The sequence below is a fragment of the Pyricularia pennisetigena genome (assembly GCF_004337985.1).
Source record: "Pyricularia pennisetigena strain Br36 chromosome 4 map unlocalized Pyricularia_pennisetigena_Br36_Scf_11, whole genome shotgun sequence".
Lineage (NCBI taxonomy): Eukaryota > Fungi > Ascomycota > Sordariomycetes > Magnaporthales > Pyriculariaceae > Pyricularia > Pyricularia pennisetigena.
In genome coordinates, this window is record NW_021940923.1 from 841,058 (window position 1) to 865,804 (window position 24,747).

Sequence of the window (24,747 nt, forward strand, 5' to 3'; positions counted from 1 at the left end):
AAAAAAAAACTCCAAAACATTTACGGTATTTACTTCGTGGCTCGGCAAGTACAGCTCAGCCTAGTTAGTCCCCTCGTGTAGGGTTCGGCATCAGCGCCGAGGGTGTTCGCCAAGTTTCTCGGCTTTTCCCTTTCGGCCCCTCCAGTTCAAACAATTCGGCGGCTGACGGGGTGAGTTAGAACATCGAAGTCGCAAGACGGCAGAATTCAGAGCCATCGGTTTGTTTGTTAGAGAGGCATTGGAGTTGGTGCACTATGGTGTGTTGTGAGAAAGGGAAAAACGAGAGTGATGATATAAATGACAACAAGACACTTTATTTATCATCATGCCTGCCTGCTTCGTTAGCTTCCATCGTCGTCATGTCCCAAATTGGCGGCGAGTCTAGTCAAACCAACGTGTGGTTGTGGCCCCACATTCAGCCCAGCACCTCCACGTCTTCATCATAGCGGGGCCGTCGCGGGGTGAAATCTCAGAAGACAGCGCAAAGCTCGCGACAACGCCGCTAGAGAAATGCTACCAGCCAGCGACGACGTCCTGCTGCTTTTGATACCTATTCGAGGTGCTAGAAACAATTTTAGTTCAGCCTCTGCTTCCTCACAGATTGAAAACACTTGTTTGAGCGAGTATCATCAGCACCTGCAAGTTCGACAAAGGAGACTCGTAGACCGAGAGGCACAGGGGTGTGTTCCTATGAATAATTGAAGCCAGGTGATTTAAAAAAGAGAACAAGACAAAGATATCGTCAGATACCAGGCTGCACCTAGTCTGGGCTAGTCAGACTGGACGCTATTTTCGAGGCCGCTCAGCTGAACCGAGAACTTGCTGGATCACCCGCGCATCGTACGCCTCAGTCTAAATCCCACCAGAAATAGCCTAGAACAAGCTAGCCCTACCCGCCTCAGCCGCCAATTTGCCGCCCTAGCCGTTTGGCCCTTTAACGACCTACTTCTTTCTATACCGCCAAATCGAAAATTCATAGCACAGCTGATTGATATTGGAAAGAGTTAAAAAGGGAAAAATAACTTCTGTGGCTAGCATGACGGCCACGCAACTGGCACCAGGAGACAGGAACGTCGAAAGTAACTCGGTCATCCCATCGGAACCCGCGGCTACTGCTAGTGCTACTGCTGCAACTACCACCACCACCACCACCACCACCACCACCACCACCACCACCACCACTACACCCTCCAGGGCCACACCCTCAACCCCAGCCCCTGCACCCGACGCCAACAACAGCACACCAGAGTCATACGAGGCCCAGCATGTCCACCAGGTCTACAACACCATCGCCCCGCATTTCTCAGCGACCCGCCACAAGCCCTGGCCCCTGGTTGCCGCGTACCTGGCCTCGCGCCCGCCGGGCTCCCTGGGCCTTGACGTCGGCTGCGGCAATGGCAAGTACCTGTCGTGCGTGCCGCAGGGCTGCTTCGCCCTGGCCTGCGACCGCAGCGATCAGCTCGTCGGCCTCGCGGCACGCTCCTCCGCCCGCCAGGGCAGCCAACAACAGAAACCTGCCACATCATCGCAGCAGTCTCAACATCAAAACCACCAGGCCCTGGTAGCCGACGGCCTAGCCCTGCCGTTCTGCGACGCCCGCGCCGACTTTGCCATTTGCATCGCCGTTGTGCACCACATGAGCACGCGCGCCCGGCGCGTCGCCGCCCTGGCCGAGATCCTGCGGTGCCTGACGCCGCCCGGTCCGTCTTTTGACGACAGCGATCTGGGCGCCGAGTCCGGCAGGAGGGGCGGCGGTGGGACTGTCATGATCTTCGTCTGGGCCCTCGAGCAGTCGTCCAGCCGGAGGGGCTGGGGCGAGGGAGGGGAGCAAGACCTCTTGGTGCCCTGGGTCATGAAGGGAGATCAGGGTAGGGAGAAGAAGAAGGGTAACGAGAAAGGGCCCGTCGCCACCCCCGCCGTTGATGGCCAAGAAGCGTGCCCACCAGCTGCTGGCAAGCCCGATCAGACTTTCCAGCGGTATTACCACCTGTATAGAAAAGGAGAGCTGGAAGAGGACATTGTCGCGGCCCAAGGGAGGGTGCTAAGCAGTGGTTATGATAGAGATAACTGGTGGGCCGTCGCCAGCAGGGTGGCGCCGTTCTAGTCACCACCAGAACTATAGTGCTTTGAAACTCATATCCAAGGCACTGAGAATATCAATTAAAAAGAAAAGGGGGCTGAACATATAAATCTAACGCCCATCATAAGTAGTGACGCATGACTATCTATCAATAAATTGTCAGCAAAGGCTCTGAGAATGCAGAACCAACGTATCAAGGATATCTGAAGGCCTCCCACGTCGCTGTCGTCTCTAAATCAGATAAAATAAATTAAACAAAAGCATAGCAACCCAGTGGCGCTTGTAAGATGGGTAGTGATGAGGAAATAAAACAAGGGAGAGTAACAAGAAAAGAAGAAAAGGAAACAAAAAAGAAAGAGAAAACTCAAGTCAAACCATAAGGGAAAGATTCATTAGAAATGAGAAACAAGCAAAATAACACCTCTCCGCCGTACAAGATAAACAAAAATCTACCGTCATGAATCGTCTCCATTCCTTCAGTTTCCATCCGAAACCCGAACTCCTCTTTTGATCAGCCGCCTAGAAGCTCCGCACCTCTGATTGAACTCTAACCACACCCAACGCCATTGCGCAATGTTCGCTTCGTGTTAAGAACCGCCAGTGAAAAAAAAAATTGCAAAGATAAGGAGAGGCTTTGAGTCCAGTATGCCAAAGGCCACAGTGATGTTGTTGCGGGTAATTGCCGATTTTGCATAAAAGGAAAACATTCAAAGTGGGGGAAAAATCAAACTTCTTTGTAAGTAAAATATGCACGGGGAGCTTGCAAGTTAGATGCGAGGGGAATCGAGAGCCCCTCGTTTGTTTCGCCGTTTTCCAAAATTTCTACATCATGCGGCGACTTGCAAGCTCACTCTGTTCATCCGATCGTGGGTCGTATTGCCTCCGACGACTCGCTTCAGGACCGTAGCCAGGGCTTGCGCGCCTCTTGACACCAGAAGGGTCCATGAGTTGATATGACGAAGGCGTCGACATAAATGGTCCTGGGCTTGCAGTTTGGCTATGCACGGGACTCGTGCCGGGCATTCCCATAGAGTATGCTGGCGTACTGTACGGGCTCACGCCGGTTGTGAGCTCCGATACCCCAGGGAGCATGCCGCCACCTCGGCCCGCGCTTGGTGGTGGAAGCGTCCCAGTATGTATGGGTGCGAGGTTGTGGCGAGGCGGTGGGGCACTGCCATACATCATTCCCGGGTCACCTAGCTCATGTTGACTTTGTGGTCTGGTGGCAAGGGTTCGACCGGGTGGAAGATGTGTGGGCATACCCGGGGTGCCACGCCCGCTGTAAAAATCGCGTGGAACGCTGGTTTGTGAGTGTGCGTGGTGATGATGACCTCTAGAAGGCGAGGCTCGGTGGTGAGGGTTCTCGACGCTGCTTCCAGAGAGGGAAAAGGGGGTAGTGCCTGCACGGCGTGCCATCTCGTGCTCGCCAATCTGCCAATGCATTGCCTCGGCTGCTCGCCAAGGCACTTGCATCTCCTCTGCAAGTTTGGCCCACATTTCGGCTTTCAGTCTGAGACGCGTTAAGTAATCAGCTATTTGCCTTTTGCCCTATGGTGCCAGGTTGCCTAGCGACCCGGACATGACTTGTATATCGCCTCTGAAGACGGTTGACGCAATACTTACCGCTCATATAGCCTCGCAAGTTTGTTCTTGCGCTCCTCATCCCATTCACTACGCCTTTCAAGATAATTCTGGTAGTGCAGCCGGCAGCTAATGGAACTGCGGCCTGGTAAGCGCTTGGATATCTCATCCCACTTCATGCCACTGCCACGAAGCTCTATGATGATGGCATCTTCTTCTGGAGTCCATTTGCTCTGTTTCTTGGCGGCCTGGGGCCCTTCAGCCATGTGCGGCGCCATTGTTCTCCTTGATTGAGGAGGTCCGACGGCACCGGAGCCCGGAACAGCCGTGAGGCCTTGCGTGAATCCAGGGGCGCCCGCGGGCCCGTAGCTGGGCGCGGGGGCAAAGGATGTACCAGGAGCTGGTCCCGCTACCGGGCCCGGTCCCTGCCCCAGTAATGGCGGAGGAGGTGCGTAAGATGGACCAGGCCCGGGGCCAAAAGAGCTTGATGTATACTGCGGCGGCGTTAGTGTAGAGGGCGGCGTGATATTCGGTGTGTACGAAGAATAGTACGACGGCGGTCCGCTCGTGGTGGTGGCTGTCGGTGCCGTCGGCGGGGACTCAGAGGTCGACTGGGCTTGCTGCGGACGAGCGGCCGAGGACTCATTTGAGTCGGAACCCTTGAGGAGCGAGGCGATATCCACGTTGGCGGTGTCTCGCCTACCTTTGCCTGGAGCGGCGGGCCGTGGTCATCGGCGCAAGCAAGCTGCGCGGCGCTCGTCGCTATGGGGCGAGGCAGATTGACTTGGGTGATTTTAAGCTACGTCGTTGAGAGTGTTGGGCGAGATAATAGCAGTTGAGAGCAGAAGTGTTAAGAATAATAAGCCGCAGCAGTGTCGGAGACTTAGGTCGGTCAGGTTGACGTCGCGCAGATGGAAAATATTGAACGAGGCCCAAGTTCCCTGGCAGCCCGAGACCTTGGACCCTTGCTGACCTTATAGCACGGTGCAGCCCGGCTTTCTGGTCCGTGGGGAACCGTAACAAGAGACCGAAGAACCAAGTATGAATCAAGTGCAGCGTACAAGCAGGAGAGGCGATGGGTAGTTCTCCTGCAGGAGGGGAAAGGCCTGAAAGCAGATGGCTAGTTTGTGGGAGAATTGTGGCAGCAGCTGGTACAGAAAATCCTTGATGCTTGACAGAAGAGAAATATCAGAGTTCGACCAGGGGTGGGCGTTTTCTTTATTAGGAGGATAGTGCGTGGTCTCCTAGGGGCACCGAGTCTCGACCAGACCATATTAGGCGTTTCCCGACAAAGTTGCAGCCAATGACAGACACACCATGCCGCAGATGTATATCGGACTGGATGAAAGTCAAGGGCGGGAGTCCGACAAGGAAATGGCAGGCTGACCGACGGGAAAGTACGTCAAGTAGCCAGGCCGGTTAGTTGCGTGGTAGAACTTTGCTCGGTTCAGATGGGCTCTCTGCCACAGGCAGTAGCAGTAGTCATCGTAGTATCGTCTGACCGCCCCGACCCCTGGACTGGTTTGTCGCGGTATTCCTCTTCGGCTGTTGGCCTTTGGCTACCTTGTCATGTTGGCCAAAACTGGACAGGGAACAGGGGAATAGGCGGTGGACAAGGAAGTCAGGAGGAGAGAGAATGAAGAATGAGGACTGGATATTCTTCGGGAGGTTGCGCAAAGGCGGTTGGACAGAGGTTGGTCGAGGTTGCGTGGGGAGGAGGACTTGGACAAATTACAATGGCGAATCGTAGGGCTGGCAGCCCAGCTGAGTATGTCAGGTAGTTTGCCTAGTAGTAGGTAGGTACCTCTGGGCTCGGCACTTTGAATGGTGTGGATGGGATTGGCTTGTTAGTGGTAAAGAGGGTCAAGAGGAGGGCAGTGGGCAGTGTGTTTGTAGTTTTACTCTACTTCTAGCTTATTATGGCCAAGGAATAGTACGTGTAACCTAGTGGGGGGGCGGCAGGCTCCAGGGTTCGAAGATAGGGATGACGAGCTACCGAGGAGTGTACAGTACAGTATGTACCTACAGTAGTATTAATGAGTGACTGGGTGGGTGGAGGGGCAGTGAGAAGAAGAGCATGCATGGGTGTTAGAGTTGGGGAAGCTGCATCAACACGCTAGCAAATATTCGATCCAGATTTCCTGAAAAGATCGGACCGGGGTGTGCAGATGGAGGGGGTGTGAGTTTGACGGGAAGGCAAGGTACCTACCTCCTACCTATGCGGGTGTATGTGCAGTTGATGCGAGTGACCATGCATCTTTGTTGTCTGGTTTTGAGAAAAAGAGGGAGAAAAAAAAAAAAAAAGACAAGTAAGCTATGGGACTAACCATCTGGATTTTCGGTAGGAAACAGAGTAAGTTGGCTGCCTTGCTTCGGTACATTTCTGGTACAGTAGGCGAATGTTCCTTGTCAGTTGTTGGTGTCTCGCAGGTCTCCTGGGTCTAGGCTATAGGTAGTACTTCTTGTGCATAATCTGACGGGATGGGATAACATGAGATGAGATGAATGGTTTGGAGAAGAGTGGGTGTGCATCCTCCATGACAACCTGTGACCAGGCATCTTAACGTGGCTGTGTTATATGAGTTCGTCAAGCCAGCGACAGGAACCGGAGGCTCCTGCTGCTACGACTGAATATCGAGGGTATCATCATGCCCAACCTATTTGTCGGGGGAATGAAAAGTACACTGATCCATGGATAATCGAAATCTCTGAGGTGGGGACGATGTGAAAAGCAAACAGGCAAATCCCGATTGGCAAGTCATCCGGCTCGTTGGGAGAGGCCAAGAACGGAAGCAAACAAGTAACATGCAGATAGGTAGCAAGAACGCCAGACGGAGGGAGAGAGAGACAGTGGATACCTATGAGAACATGCCATATTTCATTGTGAAAAAAAAAAAAATCTATGGCAGGCGGCCATGCGGTTATCTGATAATCGGTAGATTCCCGTCTCGGGTGGCTGTTTTAGGACAAAGAAACCTAAGCCGCCGCTTGACCTCGTTGTGGAGGATCACCGAGTCAATGGTTCTGGCGTTTTCAGGAATAAAAAGAAATGGGAAAAAAGGAATGAAAAGTGAGAAGATCAGATGTATCGAGTCGAAAACCAGGGTCGGGCATCTTGGGGGATCTCGAGTACCTGAGGTAGCTAGAACAAGAAGAAAGTATATGCCTAGCTTGAATCTCTTGGTATCAGTAGCGGTATGGGTAGGGTCGACAGGCCACAACCGACACAATATTTCAGCTCATAGGACAAGTAATGTAGGTGAGGTGGCTAAGTAGGTACCTGGGCCAGGGCAAAGTAATTACTGCGTATTGTAAGATTGTGAGATGCAAAAGATTGTTGTCGTCATTTCTACAGGGCGTTTCTCTCGCACCTACTCACCACGTACGTACAGTAAGATACTGTAATTACGGTCTCTGCGTAAGCACCCGGCGCTCCTTCCCGATGGTACCGTCATCAAGACTGTTTCCTGCCCATGTCCTTAACAATTGACCCACCAAGACCCAAATGTTAGCTGGCTAGCTAGCATGGAAGAGCCTTTTGCCATCAATCCAGACCGTTTCGGGATGTGCAAGGGATCATTCCGGTCAGGTTACTTTGGTAGGCAGGTGTGCAATGAGTAGAGATCAGGGCGAGAGGGGGAAGAAATTTTCGAGGGCAGCAACTAAAAAGGTTGCACTGTTGCGGCGGACCGGGTTGGGCAACCAGGTCGATCGCGGCGAAACCAACGGAGGCCCGAACCCCAGAGCATGATTGCGGGACCTGGTTTTGGTTGCTTTTCCTCGAACGGTTTGCTTGTTGGGGTAAGCAGCAGAACAGCTCGGCAAACCAGGACGACGAACATCAGCAGAAGCAGAAACAGGGTGGTAATCAGGGGTGCCCATGGAAGCTTGATAGCGGACACGCAGCCAATTCATGCATGGTGAACTCGCAAGTTGTTTCGACAGGCGTGTCGCTAGAAAATCTTGACGTAGCCAAGACTAGTCTAGGATTTCCTTTTTCTCAAGGACGGCATGTGGTCAACCCGATCTTGAGTTCTTTTTGTTTTCGACCCCTACCTAGCTCTCTAGTGGAGTCGAGGCTAATAGCGGGTTCGCAAAATGATTTCATTAGAGGGAGGGTAGCGAAAGAAAAGTGACCAAAAAAAAAAAAAAAAGGACGAAGAAGAACTATGGAAGTCAGAGACATTGATTAAAAGCAGTACGATTTTCAGGCCCCTGTAGAAAAAAAAATACATGAGCATTGCGGTACATTAGCGTCTGGAGGACCGAATTCCATTGATGGAACTAAGTTGAGCGTCAAAATCAGCCGCGACGTGTGACAAATATCAGGGTAGATCCATAGCCGGCAAGATATAAATCGGTCGGCAATTACTGAGTAGTAATAAAATAATCAAAACAAAAACCAAGGGTGCAAAAATAACGAGAACAAGAAGTGCACAGAGTTGCAGTCGAGTAATGAAGAAAATGCACAAAGCTGCTTGTTGCATGGCGCAGACCTCGAGTTTGAAACCGGCGCTTGTTCAGCTATTTGTCGCCATTCCGCTGGCAAGTCGATCTTGGCCATGGGCTGGCTGTCCATGTGCTGCGGGTGTGATGTGTCTGTTTTCGGGCTTTCGGGCTAGACTATTCCCAACCCAAGATGCTTTGGATATCTACTCTTGCATGGTTGAAGAAAAAAAAAAAGGACATTAAACAACAAATGCATGCTGTTGTTTCTACATGATCAAAACGAAATTCACTAAGGATACACGACACAGGTCTGTCTGCTTGCATGCACACCGAGGCTCCACAGCCAGCGCGTTATCGTGGTAGTACTCCCGTAAAAAAGTGACGAGTATGGTGGATTGAATGCAACAATGGATCTGGCTAACGATTTAGATTGCGCCTAACGATTCGAAGGCAAACTTTCCGATGGCAAAATTATCCGCATGGTCAGGGACAAGGTGCTTAGCCGCTACAAGCTCTGAACCAGGTTACGGGTAGGGGTGTGTTTTCTTTGAATTGGAGACATTGTTTTTGCGCAACCCTATTTCTCAGCTTTTGAAGTGAGCAGGCAGGCAAGTGGGCGGGCAGGCAATCAAGGCAAGCGGCGGCAGGCAAGCGACACACAAAAATCAACATAATCGTCATGGCTGTAAGCGCCTTGTCTGGATAAAAAGCCCTGCATGTATATGACGATGTAATCAGGAAATAAGAATAAGAAAAGAAATCAAAAATCAAAAAAGGCACTGTCTCAACAGATCGCGTGCTGGGAACAACATGCTACTCACCCTGTTCATCTGGACACAAGCACGAGCCGAAGCGATTACACTCGGATTGATTGACCAACGATCCACGCCTTGTTACTGAGACAAAACCATGAACGACAGACATGAATATCTCACGCGACCAGATAGATTTCCATTTCCATCTTCATCCGTTTTCTTTCCCACTTGGCAGGTAGCCACAGATCCCAACCTAACCCGAGTCATTCGAGCGAGACAGTTTCGGCAGCGTACCGAATTGTAAATCCCAGGTGGAGTCGTTTCTGTTTCTCTGTCTCTCTCTCTCTCTCTCCCTCTCCCTCTCTTTTTTTTTTTTTTTTTTTTTTTTGTCTATTTTCTATGCAGGGCATGATTTGCCAGACGTCTGGTCGGTTGGGCGGCAAGAGCGGGTAGGTGCCCTTCCTTATTGAACAAAGGACGCGGTGCGAGAGTATAGTACTTCGTTGATGCGGTGGAGTTTTTCATTTAACTTGAAAAATTACCTGGAGAAGTACGAGAAGCGACTAGCAAACTAAAAAAAACCCGTCGGTACTGGTAAGCTGCTTGGGAATCGGCCCGTGGAGGTATGCAAAAAAACGGGATGAAATGTACCTACATATCCGTTTTTGTCTTTGGCCCGTCGTAGGTCGACTCATGTTGCGCCCTGATTCGGACAAATCTTTGACTTCTTTGCACCATGGCCTGAGACCTTGACATGCTTTTTTGGCACTCTATTCTTTTTTTCCTTTGCCTTTTTCTTCTTTTCTTTTTTAATCCCACGCTTGGTTCTCGCTCCTTGCCTTGTCAACTACCTTGGGTCGCCTTCCCTTTTCGGTACTCTGCGACTCGGGGTCCATACTGCACGTCGGGGACTTTTTTTTTCTTTGACGGAATCAGCCGTCAGCTGGTCAGAATTCACACTGCCGTACGCAACACCGCGTGTTAGGTTCAGAAAACGTTTACTACTGTACATACACATACAGGGGTTACCCGATAACCATGGGTCAAGCCTGTGTCAAACAATTATTACATTTCCGGTTGAGCGTCTCGTCGTTCCGCCATTTTGGGAAGACTATTACGTAGGTAAGAGTCAAGGGCGAACGGAATGGATCATGGTATTTTGTACGCTGTTTACTATGAGATTATAAAAAGATTTTTCGGCCTCGGTCGCTTCATTTTAACCGCTCGTCTATTTTGCCCTTTTTCATCTGCTCTTTCGTCTTGTTGGAAGGAAACGACTGGAAACCCCCCAAATGCAGGCTTCTTCTGTCAGTGACACATGGCTCGCTGTACTCGTATGCCGTCCTCGATCTGACAGGGCTGCAGTCATCCCGACTTGACATGCAGGCCTCTACGGTGCCTATCCCTCTTTTAAACCACTTTAATCAAGTTGAGTTTCTTGACTCGCTAAGGGAGCTGTTTATGACGAGAGGCCCAGGTTTAATAACCTACTTTCAGTTCTAGACCTGGACCTGATGGAGAATACAGTTATTACATTTACCTGGAGGCATCATGCCAAGGCCGGTGCCGGTTGTTTGTTTTCGAGATGAAAAAAAAAGACTACACTCAATTGGAGGGTTGACCTTCTTCGTCCCTGCCAAGACTACTGAATGATGGACTGTCCAGTAGTCCAAGCATGATGCCTATTGCAAAGCGCTCCATATGGACGATGCCGCGTCGCGAATCTGCACCCAAGTATAGGTTGCTTCAGGTATAATTATCTTTTTTTTTTTAAGAAAAAAATATCATCTCCTATGTCCTACCAAGTTCGCACGCCCCCTTTTTTTGTTTGGTACCAAAAAAAGGTTCCAAGAACCAGATACTTCAACCAGCCCGCTCCAGATTATGTCCGATCGTTCTTGTTCGCCATCTAAACACGTGTGTAAAAAAGAAGACTAACTTTGATAAACATCGTGGCCCACAATGGTGAACCACGATCGCCATGCCACCTTTGCAATGCGTGTGAAAAAAAAGCTCTTTCTCCTTTTCTTTCGTCCAAACACCTGAGACCCGCCACGCTTTTAGAATACGACGCTGAACGGCTGGTTCATCCCCGCGCACCACGCTTTTTTGTTCTTTACATGTCAAATGTAGTTGCCAATCGCTTCTTCAATGCAATTCATGCCCAACTGCAACAGAGAGAGAGATGATTAAGCTCTATCGGGCGCCGAGCTTGCGTGTTGCTTGAACGTTGCCGAACCATCTTGGCTGTGACGACCATTCGATGATGCATTGTCTTGGGGACGGTTTTCGTGCACCCAAGCATGCCATCAAATTGATCAAACTCAAGGCAAAGCAGAAACTTGATCATGCCCCTTCGACACGGAATTCCGGTGCCGGAAATGTCGCTCATCTCAAGTTCTTTTTTTTTTTTTTTTTTTTTGATTTTCTTGTTCAACCCCGGGCTCCCAAAACACAAACTGTCCCGCCCGTTTGTCAAGAGCTATGGTGCAATTATCCATGGGCCAAAAGCCCCACTGCTGCTACTTCAAAAACAGCCCGGTGCTTGTCCTCTAACCGTGATAGTAGTTAATCTGATTCTTTGTAGTGGTTATTGTTATTATTAACATTATTTTACCGGACAAAACCATGGTCACTTCCAGGGACACGTGGCTCCGTCGCGAGCGAACCTCTGGCTTTCTGCGCCGATCTTTTGCTTTTCCATACTTTTTCCTTTTCTCTTTTTCTTCCTTTTTTTGTCTCTGTCTCCGCTACGCTCTATCGTATTCCACACACCCATCCCCTTTTGCCAGTCTACATAGCGTATTCCAGGACAAAAGAAAAACACAGAGAAAAAAGAAAAAGAAAAATAAAGGAACGACGCCATGGTCTGGAATATTCTCCCGGGCTATCTTTTTACGGTTAGGAGATTGTTTGATTCGGCTCCATGCAGTTTTTTTTTTTTTTCTTTTTTTTTTTTTTGTTATTGTTCTAAGTGAGGATCCAGGCCTGAATCTGACCCCCAGTAGGCCGAACAATAGACTCTTGGGAGTGGGAAAGATGCCCAGCAGCCGCTTCTGGCTTCTTCTTTCGGGCTAGAGATCGGGAAGCATAATGTCGCCGCCCGAACCCCTTACCCTCCAAAAATAAGCCTTGTGCAAATCACAGCTGAGAGAATGCGAAAAATCAATCTGTTTGCACAGTCTCAATAACGAACCACTCACAGACAGTTGGTTTCCCAAGACTACGGCACGCTACTTGAGTTTAATATCCGCTCGAATAAGCATCTTTCTGCTTTCCCCCCTCCCCTCCTCCCATCCGCCGTCTCCTCGAATCTTGCCTGTTTTGTCTTTGTTTGCTTGCTTGCTCGCGTCCCGCCGGATCTTGGCATTTCGGGACCCGGTCGATCTTTCATGTCGTGCTGCTTTTCGTCCATGCTCTCCTAGTCTCTCTGTGTGTGTCGCCCTCGCCCTCTCCATCTCTTGCCTTTTATTTCCCCTCTGTCTACTCCGTATATCAGTAGGGGCTGCTGTACGGAGGTAATACTACATTGGGTAGCAGGCGGCGCCTCGGCAACGCCACAGAGGGATTTGTCGATGGATCTCGGCCGGCGAAATCGCAACGCCAAAATGGCAGCGCCACTCCACAAACGTATGCAATTTCCTAATGCATACGTTTGTTTCTTCGTTTCTTGGCTCGTTACGAAAACGCCCACCGCACACACTTTGTACCTAGAGCGTTTCCGAGTCTCGGAAAGGAATCTCCAATCGAGCTCGTATTGTAATTTGAACGTTGGGTTGTATTACCATGGAAGACCCTGTGCAGCTGAAGAGTGGCCCCGCATCATGCTAGTGACTCCCTTGTTCCTTCTTATTTGTTGACAGGCGACACAATACAATGACCAGAACCCCATTTTACGGTCGCGTCTGCCGTCACCGGCGGTGAGCTGTGTCAGTCGTTTCCGTACTGCTGCGGAATCACCCGAAGCTATTGGCCGGGGAACTCTGTCTGGTTCCGGAAACTGCCCTTACATTGTTGACTTGCCTACACCTTGTCTGGCCGCCCACCCTGTTAGAAACTGCTACTGAAAGGTGGCAGTGGCTGAGAACCGTACCTGCTTCTTCCACTGTATGTTCGGAGCACTCACACCATTCAGTCCTCTGTTTGCTTTGGCGGTGAAGCCTCCATCCTACGGTGAGATCCCGGGCTGCAGAAACAATGTCTTCGTGGCATGGGTGCAGTGGACAAACTTGTTCGTGCCATTCATTGTTAGCCGAAGCCCCTGTTGTGACATGCTCCTCATTTCTTCTTTGAATCTGTCTTCAGTGGCTTCCGTTGCTGACTGTTGACCCCTAACTCCTGTTTCCAAACACGTATGTTACTTGGAGTCCAGAGTACCCCTAGCTGGTGAGCAAAGACACGTGAGCAAAGACGCGATAGGAGTGGAAGGGCCCTATTATCAGTGATTTTAAGCCACTATGATGATGATGATGATGATGTGGTATAGAGTATTCCCCATAGCTGCTCAAGCCGGAGATCAAATGGCCTAAATGTATCATCATGGCCTTGGTCTGCCACTTCAATGTAGAGCCATCTATCCTGCGCAACCCAGCTAGCCCTCTCCTTGTGAGATCGATTCATCATCTGTCCCTTACAGATTGCAGTTTTCGGCTCTGGGGTAGCCTTCTTGATCAGGCCGTGGTGGTTAAGCAAAGGTCTAGGCGAGGCGAGACGGCCCGGGTAGGTCTTTGCTCGTCATTGCTATCGTTTGATGGATGTGCGTGGCATCGCTTTGCATCATTCATCAATCCGTTTGTTCTGTGACGCAATGCAGCGGCCCTTGTGTCACGCTGCATTAAGCGTAAAGATATACAAGCAGGGATCGATCGCGGCATGAAAGCCCTTCCACGGCGAGCAATCTGTATCTTGACCTCGCTAGACTCGGTACAATCATGGGTTGAGATCAGTCTCAGCTCCCTACACTGTAGTGTGAAAGGTCTTGTCAATGGACAAAGACGTTGCAAGGACGGACGCCTGGTCTGCTGTACAACACGCAGCAGTATAGATGATATATGTGCCAAGTCGCATGTGGCCTCGACGACAGCAAGTGCAGGAAACGCAGGCTGCATAGGCTAGTGGCATCTCACAGTTTTGGTAATCTTCTCATCATCCTCTTTTGAGATGTTTCCCCACGTGTCCCGCGCGGAAACCAGCCTCAATATAGGCGCTGTCCGGTACTACTTGCCCGAGGGGACCGCATGCTTGTGCTGTAGTTGTTGCCTTGCAGTTGAAACAATTGGATACGGTTAGCTGCCATTTCGAGCTGCAGCCATCCCCGTGGCGGTCTGTCCCAGATGATGCAGAAGTGGCCGGATCTGGCATATCGTGATGGGGGAGACAAAGGGAACCTCTCGGATGCTGGGTTGATGTGGGGGAGGGGGATAATGGGAGTTCGGCTGCCTGCCTGCAGCAATCAAAGCGTTTGTTCGAGAAGCCGAGGGGTTTACGGTTACTGATCCTATTGCAAACGAACAGATTGTTCCCTCGGGAGGACAACGGTGGATTCGTCATGCACATGTATGCAGCCAGATTGGTGATGGCGACCTGAACATTTTGTTTTGACGACTAGGCGGTGTGAAGAGCAAGCGCTGCCGAGATCCCGATTTGTAATCATATCAATCTGCTTTTGTCTCTGATGAAGAATCTTGTCAAAGTAATCTTTCAACGGAGTGTTGATGGTGATGGTTGGAGAGCAGAGCAGACGACAATAATGTTGATAGATACATGGAAAACGGTCCACCCTAACCCTACCCATGTTTTCTGGTGGGCCTCCTTTCGTAGTTGCGTCGTGGCTTCCCCACCAAGATCCAATAGTGTCTGCTCCCCGCCGTTGAACGTGTGCATGCTGGATTCAATTTTGCGAAAGGATTCCCCTCAAGCTGCTGAAGCGCGTTGCTGTAGGTCTGATACGGGACGAGCACTGAAAGCTACACGGTTATTGAACCTCTGCCAGTGTCAACAGACCCTCTTTGCCAATCAGAGAATCATCTCGTAATGTATGAGTCAACACCGTTCCATCATACTCCGTTGCAAAGTCTTTGAGTTTGGCGAACCTCTATCAGAACCCGTTACATTGAGACCTTTTACAGAGCCAGTATCAGGCTGACAACTTGTAATCCAGAAAGACTTCATTGGACCACAGAGCTCTTGTTCAACTCATAGACTCAGGGGATCGTCTTTTCGCAGTAGCGCGAAACCACACACCCTCAGCTGGACTATCGAGTGATACTGGTCTCCAAGATGGCAGACGTCTCGCTGCACATAGTCTCAGAGAACTCGGCGTCTGAGCGACGCATCACGCCGTCGTGGACCATAGCCACCCTCAAGACCAAGCTAGAGCCCATAACGGGTATCCCGCCTTCTTGCCAGCGGCTATCGCTCAAGACGGCAACGGGCGATGCCATCGCCATCGAGGCCGCAGACGATGAGGCAACGACCCTGGCCGGGTTTCCGCTTACACCGTATGCTGAGCTTAATGTGAGTGGGAAGATACTCGCAGCAAACGTACTGGAGGCGTGCACTTCTTATTCCACGTTACTCTGCACATGGAAGAGCTGCGGCCACGATCACGATATGAAAAAGACAGTATAGAACAATGTCTTGTATAGGCTCAAGCTTCGATGTGCCCCCTGTCAGCCAGTTCAAAGCAAGCAAAGACTCGCGGATGATTTTGTTTGGTCCCTGGTTCAAGCTCTTCAAGCACTTCAAGCACTATTTCAGAGCGGATAGAAGAGACAGACTCGCCATTTCATGCCCACTAACAACCCTTATCCGCAGGTAATCGACACACGGCCGCCAAACGCCCGACCAAACTTCACCGACACTTCCAATGTCGACAAGTACGTAATGCCCGAGGAAGAATATGCCCAAAAGACCGACTCGGTCCTGGCGTGGAAAAAGGCCCAGAAGCTGGGCCGGTTCGATCCCAACGTGCCGGCGATGCTCGAGGCCAAGGTTGCAGCCTTTGCGCGCGAGGCCGAGGAGCGGGGCATCGCCGTCGGCAAGCGTTGCCGGGTTGGTGGTGAGGACACACGCCGCGGGACCGTCATGTATGTCGGCGAGGTTCCCGAGATCGCCACCGGCCCAGGCACCTGGATCGGGGTCAGGCTAGACGAGCCGGTGGGAAAGAACGACGGAAGCATCAAGGGGAAGAGGTACTGGGGCGAAGGTGAGGGGCAGCTACATGGTTTGTTTGTGAGGCCTGAGAGGGTCGAGGTTGGAGACTTTCCGCCGCTAGATGACTTGGAGGATGACGAGGATATGGAGGAGATCTGATCCCATGGTCCTAGGCCTCTCTATTCGTCGCATATCAAAGCAAATTTCAAGTCTGGATGCAGGCTGCTCCATTTACTCTAGGCCTTCCGGAGCCGCAAGGCCGCGGGAAGCGAAGTTGGAGAGGAGGCTGGGAAAGATCGTTATTTTTGCGCGATGCTTGGTCGGCGGTTTGCTCGCAAGAGCGTTCCTGGACGATCCAACACGAGTATCTTAGAATCATCAAATCCCTGGTGGACACGACGATAAGTTACCCCTGTCATCACGAGTTTGTATTGATTCATCCGACGGCTGCTCTGACTTTAATTGCCTAAATACCAGCTCGCTTTGGGCATGACACAGGTTTTATGGGTTTCGCAAACCTTCTGACAGAGCGGAAATAAGGACAGAATAGTGATTGCCGAAGTAGGCAGTGAAGCTGTGACAACCAGTTGCCAGTTTAGCCTCGGCTCCTTGTTCAAGCAGACCCCGAAAATTCATGATCAAAAGACTCAACAAAATCCCAAGTGTCTACAGTCGCCTAAATTTTCACAACATTTAGTTGATATTGAGCTGGGCCTCGGCTGGACTAGTAGATCCCTGGAGGACTGATTTGCAAGGCACGGCAGTCCTTTGCAGCTGTCGCCACTTGTTCGATATTGCTGCTCATGAGAAGAGTCAGCTCAGCTTGCTTTGTCATCTTGCAAACTCTTGTCCGTGGCTTTTGCTGAGCTGCCGTTGCGAGCTGAAGATTAATAGAATCTTGAAGTATCAATTGTTAATATCACGTTGCAGTTTATGATGGCCGCAAGGCAGACAAGCGTCTTGTTTCCCAACTTGAGCTGAGGAACAAAGTGAGCCGCTCCTGAAGATCCGTGGGGAAAAAACGGCGATGAGAAAGTTCGTCAGAGACTCGGAGTCAGTGTGCTCACCGGATAAGCCCCGGGATGCTGCACATCCTCTCAGGCCAGATTTGACGGTTCCAGACATGAAAAGCTGCGGAGGAACCGTCTGAGCCTGGCAAGGCTACCGCGGGGGTTTAGGAATTGCTTACGTTCGAATGGGCCCGCGAACACTGAGATACAACTCGATCTGGTATACCAAAAAAAAAAAAAAAAAAAAAAAAAAAAAAAAAAAAAACCCCCGAGATTCCCTTGTCAGCACCGCCAGGGTTGATGCCGGTGCGTATTTGTCGTTTTACCGAAGGTGTGGTATCCAACTCTAGTGTACTAGACTAGGCTTGACTATGAAATAAATGCATTGCCGAGTTGCCCTGTCAGTTGTAGCACACGTCTTTTTTCCTACCAGCCCAGCACTCTGGGGTTGCTCCAGGTGCGATGCCTAACCCCCTGGACTTTGGCGGCACTGAGATCGGCAGTAGGGATGTGATGGCCACTCTGTGACATTTATTGTATGACGTGCCGCACTGGCTTTTGGGGGCCACCCAGGATGCGTTTCAGGGTGCTCTTTGGCGTGTTGGCACCCTTTTTTTTTTTTTTTTTGAGCATACTCACCGCTTTTGCACAGACAATGTCACAGTATATTATCTGGTGTTATATTATTCTAAGCCACAATACTTTGATGCGGCTTCGAATGAGTGACAGTGTGTGACATTTGTCCATCATTTCCCTTCTTACTGTCGGCATTGCCTATCCCATCGATGCTGTGCGCGCATGCGTGCGGGATTTGAAAGCCGGTGGCCGAAATGTCCTCCTTAGGCACTTGACCTGGGCACCTAGTACTATTCGTAATGTAGTAATGTGGTCCGATTGCAGTGTCTAGTTCTAGGTCTATGTACTTGTAGTATCATGCTATGTGCATACGGTGCTGTCCCAGCCGTGCACATGGCTCAAGTTTTGCGTCGCAGGGAACTTTTCTCATCACAGACCCCCAATACCGCCCTAGAAAGAAAACAGAAGAATTAGATGGCCAACGCAAATCCAAGTTCGGTGGATGCCGCTTTGTTTATTGATCAGCAATCAACTACAAATTTGTTTCTGTGCTTCGGGAACTAAGTTGTTTGATGAGCAAACAGCAGTTTTCTTTCTGCTCTGCGTCAAACTCCCACATAGTACCTGGGCCGGTAAAAAGATGGCAAGTAGAAATTCTCAATGAATTCTCTTAGTTGGGGTATATATTCATGGGACGGCTGAAGCACCTATTTGGGTACCTGGCTCGTTGCAGTCAGTGCTTGTCATAGCTGGACCTGGACTTTTTGAAAGGTGTTTGGGTCAAACTAAGTAGCAGACTAGACAGCCTAGCTAACGAGGTATCTCTATAGTTTGTTCGAGCTACCTTGCTTTAGTGCTAGTTTTGTGATTACAGTACCATAAGAATGCACTCCAACAGGTGGTTTCGTTGATAATTGATAATATTCAGAGATCAAGTCCAATAGCTCCAGCTCTCAATTTCCTGCTATTTACGGTAGGTGATCACTGGAGAGGCCGTCGTGACCGACTTGGCATGTCAGATGTGCAGCAAGGATGTTGCTTAAGGCGGCTCCACGAAGTGTCGGGCCCTTGCTTCCTTTTCGGGGTTGGCACCTGCATATTGCATATGCATAAACAAAAAGTGGCACCAAAACAGCTTCGACGTCTCAGAAGCTGCTGCCTCGCCATCAATGCGGCGCACATACGTCTCGGAGCCTGGCATCAACCAGGAATTGAACTGGACATAGCCCTAGCTTGCCTAAGTCTTGGAGTATGAACAATCAGACTGTCTGTCGGCTGATTAGGGCGAGTAGGGGAAATCACTTCTTGACAGTCTTTTAGCGGCTCTTGGTTTACCGCGTAGTTGGTTTTACCAATGCGTAGGCAATGTAGTCTAGACCTAGCAGTAGTAGGTAGTGAGTTCTTTGCGGCAGGTTCGTTGGGGCAGGCTTACCGCATGTAACAAAGTTGTAGTATTGCACATCCTAATCTGGACCTAATGTCCTTTCTTGCATGTGGTCTGTTCATAACAATGGTGACTTCTTGGCAATCAAGGCAGGAACGATGATGGATCGTCATACCTCATACCTTCTTTCCCAGTCCTCGATCTTTGACAGTCAAATCGTTTGCCCCACTATTATATATGAACGGCTCCACGTGGACATCAGGAATATCGTTCAATTCTACCACCTCCCCAAATCGACTTGACCGATTTCCAACTTCATCCCGCCGGCTTTGCTCGACTCTCCGGACCTCGGATCCCACGACATTTGTTCCCTTTGTCTCTTTTCCCTGTTCTTCTCCACAACAACCAACCACATTCATTCGTGACATGGAGTGACAACAATTAAGATTTCCCTCATTTGCCCTCTGGAATCAAATCTTTTTTCTCCCTCGTTGGTACCTATCTAAGTTTCTTGTTCTCCGCACCCACATATGCACGCCCTCCACATTGGACGTGCATTTACCTGCTCTTGCTCCGCCCCGTCTAGATTGACTACACACCCAGGTAGGCATCTTGGGACCCCAGGTCTTCATACACTTGTCGCTGATCCAGAGACTGAACCAGAAAATCCGACTGAACCCATCCATGTCTTGGTTAGAGGGGATGTGCCGTAAACATCCGACTGATCCTTGCCTGCTTCATTGACCACTGCCCTCTTTACACCTTGACCAACTCCTCATTTTCCCCTGGACCTTTTTTGTTTGTCCCTCCAACTGGTGTGCACGCTTCTCTCGCTCTCCTTGAACGCATGCGCAAGACGCCTCTGCGCTTGGTTTATTGAAAGGTGGCACCTGATATTTCCGACAGTTCCGCCACCCGGGAGCGGCCGCGCATACTGGAGGAAATAAACTTGTAGGCGGGGCATAGCCGTGACGACGTCGACCGTCGCCGGCCAGAGATACGATGCCACTGCTACGATTATTGCCATTTTTGGCCGTGCTGACCACCGCCGCCGTGGTCTCGGTCCCGGCGCAGGATGCGCTCGATATCTCTACGTTCCCGGTCCAGCATTTGCCTCGCTATCAGGAGGAATCTGCCCTGACCCTGGCCGTTTCGGCTCCCGCCGGTGGTCCTTATTTGACCTTCCCAATCGCTCCGTTCACTCAAGAAGCAGGCTTGAATGCCTCGCAGTCGCAGAGAGGGGTGAGATTTATCATATAGATACGCTCGGTGAGCTTAAGGTGCGCGCCTCTTGTGCTGACCACCTTTGTTTTTGTAACCAGATGGTCCGCATAGAAGGTCAGATGATGGTGGCTACACAGCAGACATATGCTGATTTAGTCTACTCGGGCGCCGTCGCTTATCTGTGCTGCGATCCTCTGAACAACTCCAACGTCACACCCGAGATGATGCTCAGAACAATTATCGAGAACCAGCCCAAGGCGATATTACTGTACACCCAACAGGGCAACTGTTGTAATGTTACGGGCCTGGGAAGCCGATCGCTCTATCAGAAAGTGTTTACTATGATTGATGCAGCTGAGGCTTCGGCAACGTTAAATCTTTCGACATCGGCAAACGGCGCACTTCAAGCTGTCATTTCGGGAAATTCGACACGGTCCGATGGCGACGACACTGGCCAGACCGGCAATAATTCTGCCGTGGCTATGAGCGTTCTCTACAGCATCACCGGCCTGATCACCTTACTGTTCCTCGTCATAATAGCAATAGGAGCTGTACGCGCGCATCGATATCCGGAGAGGTACGGCCCCAGGAACGCAGACGACGGAAGGCCCAGGCAGAGCAGAGCCAAGGGCCTTGCGCGTGCCGTGCTGGATACACTCCCAATCGTGAAGTTTGGGGCGCCGGCACCCACCGAGGGGAAGCCCGACCCATCATTGGAACTCGGGAATGGCGGGTCGGAGCCTGGCAAGAGGAACATGTCCCCGAACCACGTCCAAGTCCACCACCTTTCCACGATTCCCGAAGATGCGGAAGCCATTCCGACGGGAACGAACTCTCCAATGAGGGAATCGCGCATGGCTCCTGCCCAAGCGTACGACGCTGCCACGGCAGCCCAAGGTCAGACAGAGCCACTCGGTGACGAGCACCTCGGGTGCTCAATATGTACAGAGGACTTTTTGGTCGGCGAAGACGTCCGCGTACTACCGTGCGATCACAAGTTCCACCCTTCATGCATTGATCCGTGGTTGATCAATGTCTCGGGCACATGCCCCTTGTGGTAGGTGTTCCGTACCACATGCGATTATTTTGTTTGCTGGCACTTATGCTTCTGAAGCAGGCAGCTGAACGACTAACTTTTAACGATCTTTCTCCTCCAGTCGACTTGACCTTCACCCGCATAAGAGTACTGATGAGGAAGACGAGAGCGACTCAACACAGCTCCCTCCGCCACTAGGAGCCGATCCGGAATTCGAGGTCGATGCACGCGGCACAAACCGTGACAATCGACGGTCGTCACGATTCTTTGACATTCATAGACTGAGACATGCTTCAGCTGAAGAACGAATCGAAGCTCTGAGACGATATCGTAGAGAATCACAAGAGGGCCCAGCTGCAGAAATAAATGCCGACGATGAGAACAGTCGCACCTCACGGCTGACTGCCCGCCTCAAAGAAAAATTCAGGGTACTCACACGAGTGCAGCCACCTGGACATCAGAGACAAGGGCCGACGTAGCAAGGACGAGGTCAAATCCTTTGATATTTTGACGAAACAAGAACATCACGACCTATAATACGAAAAACGCAGTTGCTTGAAGAGTCACCCTCGTTACACTGCACCGGATACAGGCCATTGCGCAGCATGTTATTTTTTTTCAGCACAGACATCGACAAGCCATCCTCATTAGGCTAGCAGCACGGATGAAATGCAAGCTTTTTTTTCGCAAAGATATGAACACCGACACAGGGGACTATTGTATGTTTGGGGTGGGAAAGCATTGCAAGGCGTTTTACACAAGGGTAATCTGCAACCAGAGCATAGTCTGGTACTAGGCTTTCCAAATCTGCGTAAAAGCCAGATCATATATTTAATGAAAACGGTAACGACGCAAATGAAATGTTGAGTCGCTTAGCGCCATGGGTCATTGATAAAGTCTGTGAGGTTAGCATTCAACATTACGAGTATCATTGCACACTTGGGCGGCTTGAATTATGTATTTTCGGGTGATGTTGTAAGTCCAAGTATCGCCTTGTAGCGAGGTAATGATGAAAATGCCCCCGGAGGCACGGAACAAATAATCATTTAGGTGGTCATGTATACCCATATATGCAAGGTAGGTATGCATGTTGGACCGGCGAGACTCTTGCTTTCTGACAGCAAATAAAACTAGAGCTGGTCGGAGGCACGATGGCAAGTAGCCCAAAGCTGACCCTCTCTCCAAACCAGATTGAGACTTTTGCGATGAACCAACCTGCCATGGACAGAACTCGGTATCAGAGGACGGCCAGTGAGCACCTTATTTACCGTCGGTTAAAGCCAAGGACTAGACTAGATGTGCAGTTCAGACCAGCTGGGTCAGGAGCTTTTTCGGCAGCAACCCACGGCTAAGGATAGTCGGCAAAGATAGTCCGATTCTGATCTATGGCCGGCCCTATGCGATCGGCCTAGGGGTCTAATTTTTGCCTGGCCTGGGCAGTCAGGTTCCTCCGACGGAAGCCACAAGCTTGGTGACCTTTGTCAGCCAAACAAAGAGATGCCTTTTTTTTATCGTCTGATGGAGGACATTTGTTCAACACATATGCTGACACCCACCTGATCTGGGATTTTGGGACAGCTTTCCATCCTGTTGGATGGGATATGATATGCATATTTGTGGCTGTTTTCTTTTTTTTTTTTTTTTTTTTTTTCTCGCTTTTTTCTCTGTTTCGCCTGTCTAAGTTCAAATTCAAGGCAAGCGTGATCCAATATTTGCATCACCTTGGACAAAAAAAACAAGGAAAGGGCGCACCGTCTGTACAACTACGGGCTTTAAAACAAAGCTGACAAGAAACCAGAGCTGACAAAAGGAAGAAATCTATCGACGCCGATCTTTCAGCCTTTTGCATTCGGAAGAGGGGTGGGTGTTTGTTATCAAATTTTTGCTACAAACTTGGTCCAATGGAAATCGGGGCTTTTTCCCCGGACGCGCCAACTGTAAAGCCTAACTTTTTCTGGGCTAGACTAGTAGAAAGACACATGGCACCAAGGCTAGGAAGCTAGCGACTCTGTAGCTGAAAGAAAATAAGGGTCCAGGACAGAAAGGGGGAGGGTCTTGTTTTTCAGCCTTTCTGCCATGGTATTGATCTCATTTGCCACACCGAAAATCTATCAGAATCCCCATGGGGGGAGCACAGCGCGGAGCTAATTCGCCCCTATTCTCTATATTCACGGAGGCACGCCCAATGAAGACAATTTTTGGAGGGGTACCAGCTAAAGGGCAGGGGGAAAAAAAATAAGGATGTGTCGTTTCGTCCGTTCAGGTGTGCAAAACCTCATTTTGCCAGCTAACACACTTCCAGCATATGTCACATCGTCTTCTCGGACGTCGGGGGAAACGGATGGTGTGTCTGTCTGCACGTGGCTTCAAATCTAACATACATGAAAGTATCCTATGTCATGAGAGAAGGAGGGGCGGCAGAGGTTCAATTCTGCTAATACTCACTTTTTCTTGTCTCTCGCAAGCTTGTGTCCTCTAGCCGCGGACCCTTTTTTGGCGGCTTGCAGGAGCCAGGTCTAGGTCCTGGTGCTTTGCGGCCTCGATGCGCGGGGTCCTTTTGCTCTTTTTCACGTTTTATTGTTTTTGGGTTTTCTTGGTTCTGGTTAATATACCAAGATCAAATCCCGCTGTGACGGCAACATGGCTCCACCACCCCCGTCGCCTTGAAGCTTCATTCACCTTACATATACTTTTTGTTCTCTTCTTTTTTGTTGCTGTTACTTTCCTTTGCGAGCTTCAGATCTTGCGAAAAACCTCTTTAGCAGGAATTGGGGCTATCGCCGTTCGGACTATAGCTCCGAATGGCATTTTTGCTGGATCTTGCGCCCTTCTAATTCTACCACTCACCCATCGTCTCCGTCCACATTATTACCCTTTTTCTTATCTGAATCATCCCTACGCCAGAAACTTTTTCATCTCATCAACCCTTGCATACCGCTGAGTCTTAGTGTTGTCTGTGCTCCGAGGTGGGAGAGAGAGAGAGAGAGGCTGGGCCTGCTCTGTCTGCAAAAGTTATCAGGTTGGGAGACTAACCTTATCCCTTTCGAGCTGTTTTTTGTTTTTTGGTAGTTGCCTATTTACATATGGTGCTTATCCGCGAAAAGAGAAGAATAAGCGAACCAAGCGATACATGCTACGCTCCGCTCTACCATTGGAAATTTAACCGCCACACGAAACGCATAGTGTTCAAACCGAGAACAGAATCGTATTCCAAAGAAATTCGCATTTTTATCACCACAGACAAAGAGAACCCCGGGATTGACGGAGTGGGCAAAATCCACCAACTAGAAAGCCCAATGGTACGCCCGACCTCAATGCTCCAACCTCAAGCCTCAAGCTAGGCCGGCTCGAAAGACATTTTCGACGCATACGAAAATTACTTGGGGCAACCCGTCTGCGAGGTGTAACAAACAGGAAAGAAGGGGAAAAAGGAAGAAGACACACGGGAGAAAGGGGGAACGAAAAAAGAAGAGATACCAATTGCCAAGGGGCAAAGG

At 50.2% G+C, this 24,747-nt stretch overlaps 6 protein-coding genes across 6 annotated transcripts; 4 read left to right on the forward strand and 2 right to left on the reverse strand.

Annotated features, from left to right (window-relative positions):
* Nucleotides 1-1,036: 1,036 nt before the first annotated feature.
* Nucleotides 1,037-2,104, forward strand: PpBr36_10819 (uncharacterized protein; the record flags this gene model as incomplete). Its single annotated transcript, XM_029897927.1, has 1 exon — nt 1,037-2,104. One exon carries the CDS (start codon nt 1,037-1,039, stop codon nt 2,102-2,104), a length of 1,068 nt encoding a protein of 355 aa, XP_029743880.1.
* A 798-nt stretch (nt 2,105-2,902) lies between these two features.
* Nucleotides 2,903-5,918, reverse strand: PpBr36_10820 (uncharacterized protein; the record flags this gene model as incomplete). The annotated part of the gene is made up of 3 exons (XM_029897928.1): nt 5,878-5,918; nt 3,704-4,370; nt 2,903-3,590 (listed from the first exon to the last, which is right to left on the reverse strand). Exons 1-3 carry the CDS (start codon nt 5,912-5,914, stop codon nt 2,903-2,905), a joined length of 1,392 nt encoding a protein of 463 aa, XP_029743850.1. The 5' UTR covers nt 5,915-5,918.
* Nucleotides 5,919-7,274: 1,356 nt separating this feature from the next.
* On the forward strand, nt 7,275-7,412 carry PpBr36_10821 (uncharacterized protein; the record flags this gene model as incomplete). Its single annotated transcript, XM_029897929.1, has 1 exon — nt 7,275-7,412. The coding sequence occupies one exon, from the start codon at nt 7,275-7,277 to the stop codon at nt 7,410-7,412; it is 138 nt and encodes a 45-aa protein (XP_029743849.1).
* A 5,584-nt stretch (nt 7,413-12,996) lies between these two features.
* PpBr36_10822 (uncharacterized protein) lies at nt 12,997-13,107 on the reverse strand (the record flags this gene model as incomplete). The annotated part of the gene is made up of 1 exon (XM_029897930.1): nt 12,997-13,107. The coding sequence occupies one exon, from the start codon at nt 13,105-13,107 to the stop codon at nt 12,997-12,999; it is 111 nt and encodes a 36-aa protein (XP_029743851.1).
* Nucleotides 13,108-15,144: 2,037 nt separating this feature from the next.
* On the forward strand, nt 15,145-16,179 carry PpBr36_10823 (uncharacterized protein; the record flags this gene model as incomplete). Its single annotated transcript, XM_029897931.1, has 2 exons — nt 15,145-15,381; nt 15,682-16,179. The coding sequence occupies 2 exons, from the start codon at nt 15,145-15,147 to the stop codon at nt 16,177-16,179; spliced, it is 735 nt and encodes a 244-aa protein (XP_029743745.1).
* A 3,813-nt stretch (nt 16,180-19,992) lies between these two features.
* PpBr36_10824 (uncharacterized protein) lies at nt 19,993-21,729 on the forward strand (the record flags this gene model as incomplete). Its single annotated transcript, XM_029897932.1, has 3 exons — nt 19,993-20,232; nt 20,313-21,271; nt 21,372-21,729. 3 exons carry the CDS (start codon nt 19,993-19,995, stop codon nt 21,727-21,729), a joined length of 1,557 nt encoding a protein of 518 aa, XP_029743847.1.
* Nucleotides 21,730-24,747: the final 3,018 nt, after the last annotated feature.